Raw genomic sequence first — 12,948 nt, forward strand, 5'->3', positions numbered from 1 at the left:
TCTCGGCTTACACCTGGCATCTCGGCGGCTGAGTACGCAAAGACGTCTTTGTTCCTTCTTAGCAGGTCTAGGAGATCGGCCCGAATTTTGGTTCAGGGCCGACACCGAAGCGATCACGGTGCGTCCTGGATCAATCTCTATCTGTTCGGTCTCAACCCCTTCGACCATGGCGACGTGGTTGGTGCTCATCGGTTCGTCCTCCTGTCTTAAGGATGGGTTCTTCCCTTTTTCCTCTTTCTTTGCCACTTTGAAGGATTGCATGTTGCATCCTCTGGCCGATATTTGGACGTTGACCACCTCGTCTTTTTCGTTCTTTGAGACGAGTTTATGAACCTCCCCGCGGTCCGAGATATACATCGTGTCGGGCCGGATGGACATTACAAAGATCGACCTCACTCGGGGTGACACGGCCGATGAGAACGTTGTATGCGGATGAGCCGTCGATGACCACGAACTCGGACATCACATTCTTGGCCGCGTCGGTTGACCGGCCGAACATCTTTGGTAACTTGATAGACCCCGGGGGACCAAGCCTGCCGGAGAAGCTGTACAATGGGTTGGTGCATGGGCTAAGGTCCGCAATTTTCGTGCCGAGCCCCGAAAGCACTCCCGAACATGATGTTCGTGTAAGCACCGTGTCAATCGGGCATCTCATGACCAGGTGGTTAGCTATGTCTAAGTGGACTACGAGTGGGTCGCTATGTGGGGCGATGATTCCTTCGTAGTCCTCCTTCCCAATAGTTATGTTCGGGATGTTGGAAGCGCGGGCATTTGTAGTGGGCACGAAGTTGACGGCCCGATCTGATCCGTTCGAGTGCCGTTTGTGTCCGCGAGCGGATCCGCCGTTCTCGTTTCCCCCGATGACAACATGAATTGTCCCTATCCGTTCAAAGACGGACTTTTTATCTGAGCCGCCGGTGTTAGTCTTTTGACCTCCGGCAACATATTTGCCGAGGCTCCCTTCTTAGGATCGGCTCTCAATGGCATTCTTCAAATGCCTGATCGTTGGTTAAGTGACGGGGTGTGGCGTGGTACTCGCAAGATGACAAAGGCTCGTGTCACCGTCCCCCTAGGTTTGGGGGCCTTTCCCACTCTCGCCCCTCGTTTCGCTCGGGAGAAGACCTCTGCGGCCGATACGACCGGGGGGGTGTGATCTTTGTACTTCTTATGGTAGTACGGACGAACTCCCCGGCGTCCGCCGGATTCCGCCTCTGGCGGGCTGTCGGTTCGTGACCTATTATTGTCACGGCGCCCTTCGTCCGGCTTGTCCTCCCGGTGGCTCTTTCTTTCGAGTGCCGGCCTCGCCGTGGCCTATCCATATTTTGTGATAGTCTTCGACCTTAATGGCTTGGTCGGCCAATTTCCTGGCGGACTCAAGGCTCAGGCCACCGCACTTGATGAGCTCGTTTTTCAAGTCCCCTCTGGGGAGGCCCTTCATCAGTGCGAAGGCCGCTAGTTATTTGTTCGGCTCCCTGTCTGCTGAACCCCGGCATCGAACCTCTTCACATAGCTTCGGAGTGACTCGCCTCCCTCTCGCTCGATGGTCGAGATCCGATGTCTCGACGGCTCTCCTTTATTGGTAGAGTCCTGGGCCAAAAACGCGTCTCTTAGGTCGGAATAGGAGTATACCGACCCATCGGGCAGTCCCTTGTACCAGCTTTGCGCCATTCCAACCAAGGTCGTTGGGAAAACTCGGCACCAGACCTCGTCAGGTTGCTCCCATACCGACATGTGAGATTCGAAAGCCTCGGCATGATCGGTTGGGTCGCCCTCTCCTTTGTATGATATAGACGGTAGCTTTAGCTTTGGCGGCACACAGGTCTCTAGGACGAGGCACCGAGGGGGGCTGTCGACCACGTGTCTAATGACACGCGGCGATCGGCTCCTCGCATCCCTAGTCCGGCCCCTCTCCCCGTGGCGGGAAGGGCTTCTTCTCCGACTCTGGTGAGTCGGACTCCTTCTTCGACTCGGGTGAGTCGGACTCCTTCTCCGACTACGGTGAGTCGGACTCCTTTCGCTCGTCCGGGGCATGCCTCGTGGGCGTCGCGGCGACATCGTCCTTCCGCGAGTGCGGGAAGGGCTTAGTTCTACCACCGACACTCACGGGCTCCCCGGCGTCTTGGTAGGCTCGGCCTCTCTTAGTGCTTCGTTCGGGTTTCTCGAGTCACCTTTTGGGCCCTAGCTTCCGGACGGGTCCCGCCGCTCTTGTCGGTGTGTGAGTGTGAGAGCGGCCGACAATTAGGTCCAGGAGTCGCCTTCGGCTTTCTTTGCATCAACCACACGCCCCATGACGGTGACTGGTCGGCGGGCGGCGGCGTATCTCGGCATTATTGGCATCCCAAACTCCGGTTGAATTATCCCATTTGGTGGAGGGCCGCACAACTCGAGAATTGTGGACGGTATCTTCGGGTGGAGGGGCTCTTTGATTACGAACACCTCTTGTTCTTTTGACATCCTCTTAGCTTGTTGGGTGGGTTTTTTTTTTTTTTTTTTTTTGTTTGGGAATGACTAGCTTCTAGTATCTTCCCCACAGACGGCGCCAATTGTTCCGGGTATGAATCCCGAAGCAGGTTTGTTTACCACGCTAGCTTTGTCGAATAATGCCTCTTCTAGCCTTGACTGCTCTCCTCGGCCTCTCCTGCAACAATGAGCAAACTGAGGGCTTGGCTTTGTGCCAAGCGTACTCACTCCGACGCTCAAGTCAGTGAACTTATTGTGATTAAGTGGTATGTTGCTTGATGACGTGTATTGTAGAGAGATGAGAGAGATAATACCAATTTAAGGGGGTTCTTAGGTTAGATTTCGGATCCCTTCCTCAATGAGGATTGAGGAGTATTTATAGACTTTCACCTTTTGTCACGTAGTGGCCAAGTGGGCCAAGTGGCACAGCAGGTGAAAAGACTGATCTACCCTCGGCCGAGGGACCTATGGCGCCGGCGGCGAGCCTGGTTGACTCCATGCCGAGGGTTCTTGGATATGAGTACGCGGGTAGGTGCCCATTTGGTAGGTTGCCATGCCGAGACCAGTGGCGGCAGCCGAAAGGTCGCATTTGGGATGTCTAAGTCATTGGCTTGCTGTGGATATCTTTGACCTCGTTCAATATGTTGACTTGGTCAGCGGGCACGGAATATGCCCCATCATCAATATTTGCAAACATTATGAATTCCATGTCATAATTCAGTATATGTAAACACTATGAACTTTGGTCATAGTATGAGTATCAAAATTTTAGCTCGTATATCATTTTTTTTTTCCTCATATCAAACTCTTATATATACAAGTCTCATATTCTCCCATGACTTTTCATGAGATATTTTCATTTCTTTCAATAAACAAATTTGGCTCAATAAGACCACATCATTAAGCTCAATTAAGGCTTTTTTACCTGACTCATCAAATGCCACATTATTAGGCTCAATTGAGCCCGTAATATTAGGCTTATCATAACGCCATATTCTCGATCTCTGTTACATACAGAGTCTTTATGACATGTCACATTCACTTCAAGGAATGGATCAAATTTCATATCTCATTATACTGTTCAACTTCAGGTGAACAAGAATCAATTCGCAAATAAATTTGCCTTCATAAAGACCGTTTTAAACTCAACAACGGTTTATATACTCATAGACGTGGATTTCTGGCCACTTATACAGTTATACTTATGCAATATGAAAATATTGTACTGATGAGACGGTGTTAAATTATTACACACCTTTAGAACTTTGAACTTCAGGCCAAAGTTATAATATGAACATATCTCTCATCTTTGTAAAATAAATCTATTGGGATTTCCGACCCAAAATAATATGATATGTCCTTTTTCAAAACCGTTGGTCACAATATGGAATTCCAGATTCAATAAGATGAACATTCTACGCGACTAATTGATTTAGTGTAATTGATAAACTACCATATGAACCACAAATTGAAAGCATTAATAAGTTAATACAAAGAAGAGACCAAATTAAGTCCTCACTTAGGTCAATAAAGATAAAGCACAACTCTATTATCTATCATGCCAGCCAAATAAAATCATTATCCTCCACGAAAATCAACGATGTAATCAATAAGTTGTGTAATTTGTTTACTTGCATATTAACATCAATTAACCAAAGTCCATATATTCCAAAACAACTACCGTCATAATTCGTCTAAAACTTGGAACTACAGAGTATAGAATATTGAAATTACGTACCTCGGCTAGTTAATTATTGTTGATACAAGTCGAGAGATTGATCGTCAATAGTTTACGTACCTCAATAGGCTTACCGAGAGGCTTAGATTCTCACCGTAACAATCCGCTTAAGGCAAACTTCCCATGATTACTTTCACATGATTCCTTGTTGATTTTACTATTCAAAATTTGGACAATCTGAAATTATATGATTGCTTTCACCATAATCTTATTCACAATCTTTCTTTATGGGCCACTGAATAAATCAAGTAAGAAAATTAAGTTTGAAACAAGCAGTTACTATACAACATAACAAAAAAAAATTATTGGCCCAAAGATCCCTGATGTTCCATAACAATAAGTTTATATAGATAAGAAAACGTGATTATGGGATTTTGCTCAGTTGGTCGAATTCGTGCTGGCTGATAACGTGTTGTGAAATATAGAATATGAAGAATTAGAGAGAGAAACTCAAGAGAGAAAGTAAGGGAGACAAAACTGTATATTATTCCATTATGAGGGGGTATATATACACATACAATAACTGTAGAGTTTCCATAAGATAATACCCTCTAGAATATTCTAAGATATGGACATCCATATAATAATATTTCATAACACCAGTTGTATAATACATTAATTGGTCATTTAGGCTAGTCAATTATGAGTCGGGGGATTTTTGTTTAGGCCGAGTCAATAATGGGTCAATCAAGGTTCGGGTCCGGTCTAGGTCAGGTTGTATCAATTTGAGTTTTGGATCATATTCGGGTTATAAACACTTGAGGTTCGGATCATATTTGGCCATTTGGGTCAGCCCAAGTTTGGATCTACTTGTGTGTTTGAGCTGTTAGACGTACTGTGGTGCTAAGTTTACGTTGTATAGAAAGCAAAAACAGTTTAGTACATGTCAAATTGTCAAGTACTCCGTATAAACTCATTTTTACCATATAATTAGTGAAAATATATCTTGTTAATCTTACTACAATTAAGTTATTATTAATACACGTTGGAAAAAACTGATAGTGCGATTATAAAGCTAAAGAATAGTGAAATTTTGCTATAAACTGATATACTACCATACTTGGTTTAAAATTAATGGCATGTCATGTACAAGTGTACAACCCTTTCCTTCGTAACTTACATAAACAACAAACTTGCCAACGTTACCATCACGGCAATACATACCGTCAGGTATTGGGGATTCCTCGACGAAATACCGCCACTCAGCTCTCCTGTGTTGACAAAAGTATTTGAATGTGGGCCAGTATTCAACGAAACGTTCACCGGTCGAGAACCTAACACAACAAATTAAGAGGTTTTTCGATTAGTATCTCCATCTTAACTTGTTAAGTGATTATTTTCTAATATATATACAGAGAACTTCAACAATTTTCAAAACACCTATTTGCGCATATTCTCATTTCTAAGAAGTTGCAACTAAGTTATATATTGGTTCATTTGACACCGTTTGACTACCAAAGTTACGTGGGACGGAGTACAATAAATCAAGAGTAAGATACAAAAGCTTGTGAAAACAATCACTTTACGATCTAATTCTACTTTTAGTTGTTGGTTATCTTGGTCGAGGACGAGGACGAGGACGAGGAGCAAAGGCAATGCCTTGTGGTTTCTACCTTTCATCTCTTAAGAGTAAAACCCTTTCGTTTTTTGTTCTCTGGAGTTGAGGGAAGAAAAAAGAGGCAAATTTTGATGCCGATGGGTTATGGACCTGAAACATGACTGACCCTACACAGACTTTACAAGCAACTGTAGCTAACATCTGCAACCCTCCCCTATCCTCTTGACAAATAAAGCTCAGCCAAACTGAACTTTAAATCTAAAAGGCTGGAGATCGAGGCGGAAATCTACTTACAATCATAGTTAACCCATCCAATTTGCTGATTAGCCAAATCATATACCACGGCCTTGTCTTTCAATACAAGATCTGCAAAAAGAAAAAGGTGAACATTCGTTAATAGCACGAAATAGGAGTACTCAAATGATACTGAACCAAAAGATAAGGATTCAGAGCATGCCAAAGGGTTTAGTTATCCTTATTACGTAGGAAAAAAATTTATGCAGTAAAAAGAAGCATTTTCAGCATGAGGATTGAGGAAAGTCGTCCACACAGCAAACTTCATATTATTGATGAGGGCTTACCTCCTAAAATCGTTATTGCCTGCCCGTCAATTTTCTGAATTCCCATACACCAAACTGCATCTCCAGCCTGTCAACGAAATAAAGAAGAAGCATATTACTCGTTGCTAATAGTTGCTGCAGAAAAGCTGTTATATTTATTTTCTGTTTTTGATGAAATCTAGAGGACAGTAGAGTTAAGGAATGCGTGCGACCGTGCGTTCAGCCCTGGCTACTTCCATGAATAATTTGCGATGTTGTTTTTAATATGGAGTGTTCAACTACTAGACAATTGTATTTTGGGTGAGAGTCTGAGTAACGTAGTTTACAAAAGAAAAGAAGACTAAAATTGAATGATAGAAATTGAGTGTGTCGTTCCAAGGCAGAAGTAATAGATGAAGTAAACTCACTATAGAGTTCTGTTCCAGTAGATAATCCTGGGGTCTTAGAACCATGGATGCCCCACCAGCAAAATTTAAGCTAACTTGAGGGAATATGTCATTAACACTATATGCACAAACACACATATTAGAAGCACAAAAAGAACCGACAAATATTAACTGATTCAACATATCCTAGCCTCTTCATTTGAAATGTAGTCATTCTCTATTTTGAACTGTGATGGAATAAATAAATCACAATTACACACTAAACTAAGTCCATTCTAATGCGAAATAGCAGTCATTTGCACTATTCTTGTCATAACAAAACCGCCTCTATGGTTTCTGTACTAAAAGTCTAAAACAAGGGTATGACTGCATACATCTGACTCCCTTACCCCCATCATTCATGGGAGCCCTTGATGCATTGGGGTAAAGTTGATGTGTTCATCAAGTTCTAAAATTAAAGAACTAGGAGGAAAACCTGGATGTTATCAAGTAGCATGCGTTTCCCCTTGAGAGTAGAGGACGTACAGACTGAGAAACAGCTGCTGTAATCTACTGAAACAATAACAGAGAGAAGTTCAGAACCTGTTTCCTAGTCTTGGTAGCCGGAGAAAGAAAAAGACAGCCATTTTTAACAGTTAAAAGCCTAAAAGTCATTTAAAAGAAAAGATATAGCACTTGCTATGAAGCATCATCAACAACAACAACAACATTACCCCAGTGCCTCAATGGCTCCCACAAATTGCAGGGTAAGGGGGGGTCGGATGTACGCAGCCTTACCCTTGTGTTAGCAACACAAAGAGGCTGTTTCCGAATGACCCAAGATGAAAATTGCGTCGAATTGAAGGACCGCTACTTCATAAAAGAAAGAAGAGCATGCGGGGGAAAAAATTATCTTTGTTACTGAGCAACTCAATCTGACAGCTTCTAGCTGTTTAACATGCTAAAGCACCAAACAGAATGAAACTTACCGCACTAACAAAGGGATCATAAGCTGCTTCGGCAAGATAAGTCAATGTTGTCCCAGAATCGATAATGGTACCAGTGGTGATTGAAGTAGTAAATACTGCAGCATCTATAGGAAGCTTTTGATTGTTAATAGATATGCTTTGTAGATCCAAATTGTAGTGTGGCCTGCAAGATTTAACAGAAGAAAAGAATTGAATATCTCGTAGCATTTATGTTTGAATAAATGCTTACATTGGCCATCGATAATCACTATTACTAACACAATCATCATCACTATCACTAAAAGGTTGAGATTTGTACACCTGTACGGGGGTAAAGACTACATATCAATCCGAGGACTATTATGGAGTACAAACTAGCATAAACTACACAGCCAGGGAATCTTACATAACGCATATTACTTAAAAGGTATCACCAACTCAGCAAGTCCTCAATGTGAGACCAATCCAAATCATTATAAATTCTAGAGTTCTTGTTTAATTATATTGGGTTAATGGCTTAGCCTCACAAGTCAGACCATCTCATAAGTTTTTAATTATGCACTAGCTCCTACAAAGGCTACAATTTCAGATAAGCATGGGCTACCATTTTATGAGTTTGCGGACAAGATGCTGGTCTCGGGTGATAAGCATTTACGGAATACGTGTCATATTGATTTTTTTTTTTGTACGAGTTAATTATATAAATGCAAAATATAATCTTTGCATCTTAAGAGTGTAGCTTCAGATGCCTGACATAAACATGTCTTCGTCCCCTGAAAAGGAAGAAAAGGACGATAACAAAGCAAAGGTTTATGCAAAGAATCTGAGTAGACGAGTACGGAACACTTTTCTATCTTGTTTCCTTTGGAGCAAGATAGGTAATCAGTCTTTGTTCATTTGCTGAACCAAAACCCTTGTCATGTTGACTTCAAAACCATAATCCAAATTTGGGAAGACAATTGAGTTCAAAACTGAACCAGAACCGATTTGACTGAAGGATAAATACTGATCGAAACCCAACTATTTGGAATTCCTCATTGGAAAAACCCAAACCAAAACCCCGTCATCAAAAACACCCGAACCAAATCCATTATCGATCCATTTTATGCCCAAACCTTCGTTTGAATTCTGAATTTACTATTTGGTCATAAAAATTAAATGAAAAAGGCTGGAAATGTGTTCATTTTTTTCCTAGCATTCCAAAGATCATTTCTTTATTTAGTTTGAGAATTACATTTTCCATATACTCCCTCCTACGTATTCTCTAAGAACTTCCACATTTCCTAAAACGGCAAATTCACTAAGATCTTCCACTTTCCTTATTTATATATTATTTGTGGTTATAATAACTCATAACCCCACTTTCTCTCTCTTACTTCCATTTACATCCACATATCACCATACCGCTAAATTCCACCCAAAAACAAATGTGGAAGAACTTAGTGAATAGGAGGGAGTACATTTTTAGGATAGCCATGTTTTTATTTTATATAATTTGTGAGGACTTTATTTCATTTATTCTAATAATTATAGTTTTCTTTTACTCAATAATACGGTATATTTTGGCAACTATATAGCTTTACAGAAATTTATCCAAGCAAATAGGATTATATGAGTTTTAAATATGATTACGCATACTTCAGATTTAAATTGGATACTAAAAATTGATTCGAAGAAAACAAATCAGGCTGAATTGAATTTCTGATAGGGTCTTCAGTCTTGGATTGTATTTTGAATCAGGTTGGATTTTGATTAAAAACAACTATCTAGGGTTGGTTTTGGAATGTGAAATTTTGAATACTGAGTGGGTTTGGATTCGGATCAGTATCCAATAAGAAAGTGGTTTGCTTTTGGACCATTTTGAACCTACTTCAAACCCAAAACATTACCATATTCCAAATACCAATATACTATGTGTCATACGCTTTAGAACTGATAGTGACAATGTCACACTACTCAAGCCTAAGACTACATCTTTTGTTTACAAAAACACCAAAGCTCATAAAGAAACATCCTTTACGCCCATTTAACAGCTTCCCTTTGTTTTATACACTTCTTCTTATCATATGACTAGGGCTACGGCTACCATGATGAACAAAATAACTGTGTCCTGAATGCCAAGTGACATAGATGCTATATAGCAACTGACTTCCTAGTTAATACAAAAAACACAATGAATGCCTTAAAGGAGAAAGGAACATACTGTGATGGCACAAGGGGAGTATAGACAATGCCGGGGTCAACAATACTCCCGAAAACCAGTACTCCTCCCCCATTTTCATCTCCCCTCAAGCAGTGTGAGAATGCTGCAGGTGCAACTCCTTTAGACGACAACTGACTGACAACAGACATTGCCTGTTGACCTAATCCAAAAATCCCATCAACTGCTCGATCTGTCTTGCTCAAGTCCCCACTTTGCGTCACGCTGCAACTGTTCAACAGATTCAGAAAAGCCAAAAATCCACTTAGTCACCTCAAAGCATTTTATTACATAGGTAAACTTCAATTTGGTTATCCCGCTTTTTTTTAAAAAAAATATGAGATAGTAGTATTCATTAAAGGAACCGCCCATTTTTTCATATTCCTTCTCTTTCTTCTCTGTTACTTTTTGGTAGCTGGTATTCATTCAGTCATTCTTTGGCACTCATTCTTCAAACTAGGAACACTAGACAACGGAGAACCACGTTCTCCCCTTCTCTCCGAATTTTCAATTATTATATCCCCTCGTTAGTAACTAGCTCTACATAACAACAAACATACTCTTATAGCATTCCAGAGATGATTATGGAAACAAGTTTCAAAATTTGATTCACTCACCTTATTCCCATAACCTTAGAAAGAGAAATAATGTCAAAAAATCGGATGAATCAACTATTACTTACCCAAAGATGACTTTGACAGAGCTGTTGGATTTCGGATTACCACCAACAGTAGTTAGATGCAGCACATCAGACACATAGTAGCCTTCAGTTCCACTACCGTCCCCATATTTAAATTGGTAAGCACAATGGTTAGCGCTGTCACAAAGAGCATCAGCGGACGGCGCTCCCATACTACATCGTTTATCGGAGCAAGGAATAACAGATGCTGACGATGAGCCTGAAGGGTTGAAAGCACCAAGATGAACGTCCTGTAAGAGGTGCATCAGTATAATAGACTTTTAACCAAAACAACCTTTTAGTTAGTCACTACTTATTTAGTCTCCTGTGAGACCATCTCACATCTGGAATTTATGAGAATGCAATTAATAAGGTTCGTATCAGAAATTATTGATGAGAAAACGGAGTGGTCTCAACAAAAATACTGTGTGGGGCCGTCTCTTTTGACAAATTTTGCTAACGCTTTAGAGGCATTTCATTCAACCTTTTCAATGCAACCCTAAAAGAAAGAAGAATTTGAGTTACGAAAGAAAGAAGTAACGAGGTACTATACTTTAAGGTTAGTGGTGGTAGGACAACCGGTGCATCCACTGCAACCAACCCACAAGACATCACTTCCTGTATCAATCTGCACATTGAATTCTTGTGGCGGAGTGCCAAGTTGCACTTTAGTATAGTACAACCTAATATCACAATTCACAAAGTTAGATTTTTTTCCCTGTAAATTTGTCGCGTATGTGTTTTTACAGAAAATTCAATTCATAGAACAGATGCAATGAATTAGGTAGGGTGGAAATCTAGTCATAAAGGGCTCACTGGAAATTACAGAAGAAACATAACCAAAAGAAAAGCAATGAAGAAACACAATATAATGGAACAAATAAAGTCATTAAAGGTAGCACTACCATATACTAATTGATCTTGATTTCTTAACAGCCTAAGTTACAAAATATTGTTAATTTCGTATTACAGCAAGCAAATTAGTGACATTGTTGTCTGTTTTTGATGAACTATTTGCGATAAACTAGTAAGTACAGTTCAGAAAAGTCACTCCCTTTAAGTTCAGTTTAGCTCTTATAAGTTCAGTTCAGAAAAGTTAAGCTCATATACGTTCAGTTTAGTTCAGTTCAGCAAAGTTAAGTCGAAACTAACAGGGTTAAGTTGGCAAACAATTCACAATCATGATACCGGCAAGAGGACAAGAGGTGATCAAATTTAGCAACTACCCATCACATTAATTAATTGAATGCATGAAACAAATGTTCATCTAAATTGAGATAGGTCCGAAGTTTGAATCTCCAAACCCGAATTATGGACCCAAGAGCACAAACAAATTTAAACAAGTTGTTGAGAATAATTAATTAAATTGACAAAGAAAAAAGAAAAGTTACCCAACACGGTAGGATTTATAAGTTCCAGAAAGAGTAAAATCAACGACACCATTAGTGGACTGCAACAAACGGCCATGGCGTAGTCGGTCACGGGCAGTGAGTTGACTGAGTTGAACTCGGTCATTAAAGGAAATGGCGCGTTCAAGGTTGAGAATGGTGGGAAATGAAGCAGCGGAAAGAGGCAAAACGACAGCGTACAAGTACAAGATTACCCAGATGTATAAATTACTTAAAATGTAGTATATCTTCTTCATCTTTAAAGTTTGTTGTTTTGTTACACTTACTACTTGACTGTTACTTATATACTACTACAACTCCTCCTATTACACTTGTTGTTGTCTTTGTTTGATGAATTTGATGCACTAATAATAGTTTCAAATGAAAGGGGAAAAAACAGGAAGAATATGTGTTAAAAAGATTTTAATTTGATTAGTGGGAGAAGATTGAAGAATATTGATGAGATTAAAAAAAAAAAAAAAAAAAAAAAAAAAAAAAAAAAAAAAAAAAAAAAAGGTTTTTGTTTCAAAGTTGATGGAAGTTTTAAGAGTGTTACACAATTTGCTGGATGATTTTCAGGGATAAAAGTTTAGACACCAGCCTGCCGACGGTACAAAAACAAAAACACAAAATCTTATTATAGATCGGCAACTATCCGTCTATAATTAAAGACGGGTTAAGTAACATATCACATTACGCATAAGACAAACAACAACTTGCGTGGTGGAGCCTAAAAATGTCACCATTTTAAGGTTATTTGACCGCTATAGACCGATATATCCGTCTATCACTCTATAACAAGATTTGCTGAAACAAAAAAACAAACGGAAATCAACATAAACATTAAATAATGAGTTGTACCTAGACCCGTCAAATGGGTCGGCCGGGCGGGTTATAGGTTCGAATAAAATATGACTTTAGGTCTATTTTGCGGAAGTTGTACGCTGTACCCAAGAGTTTTAGTCCGTTAAAGTTTATTCTGTCAAAATACTTTGACCAGTCATAATTCCCAACTACAAGTGAGAAAGACCT

At 40.3% G+C, this 12,948-nt stretch overlaps 1 protein-coding gene across 2 annotated transcripts; it reads right to left on the reverse strand.

Annotated features, from left to right (window-relative positions):
- Positions 1-5,185: 5,185 nt before the first annotated feature.
- LOC141599815 (aspartic proteinase 36-like) lies at positions 5,186-12,346 on the reverse strand. Of its 2 annotated transcripts, XM_074419935.1 has the most exons (10): positions 11,920-12,346; positions 11,082-11,211; positions 10,532-10,779; positions 9,853-10,080; positions 7,671-7,833; positions 7,178-7,251; positions 6,724-6,820; positions 6,338-6,404; positions 6,051-6,122; positions 5,186-5,472 (listed from the first exon to the last, which is right to left on the reverse strand). In XM_074419935.1, the coding sequence occupies exons 1-10, from the start codon at positions 12,171-12,173 to the stop codon at positions 5,315-5,317; spliced, it is 1,491 nt and encodes a 496-aa protein (XP_074276036.1). In that variant the 5' UTR covers positions 12,174-12,346; the 3' UTR covers positions 5,186-5,314. The 2 variants fall into 2 exon arrangements, with proteins under 2 accessions (XP_074276036.1, XP_074276037.1); XM_074419936.1 differs by lacking the exons at positions 6,724-6,820; positions 7,178-7,251.
- Between the last annotated feature and the right edge of the window lie 602 nt (positions 12,347-12,948).

Source organism: Silene latifolia, chromosome 9 (assembly GCF_048544455.1).
Source record: "Silene latifolia isolate original U9 population chromosome 9, ASM4854445v1, whole genome shotgun sequence".
Classification (NCBI taxonomy): Eukaryota; Viridiplantae; Streptophyta; class Magnoliopsida; order Caryophyllales; family Caryophyllaceae; genus Silene; species Silene latifolia.

What these genes read in the sequence shown, in the direction of transcription:
- LOC141599815 (XM_074419935.1), bottom strand. Translation starts at nt 12,173, where the DNA reads ATGAAGAAGATATACTACATTTTAAGTAATTTATACATCTGGGTAATC. An exon ending in CTACCACCACTAACCTTAAA is followed by an intron (nt 10,780 to 11,081) that starts GTATAGTACCTC and finishes CACCTCTTACAG; the next exon opens with GACGTTCATCTTGGTGCTTT. An exon ending in ACTCCCCTTGTGCCATCACA is followed by an intron (nt 7,834 to 9,852) that starts GTATGTTCCTTT and finishes TAAATCTTGCAG; the next exon opens with GCCACACTACAATTTGGATC.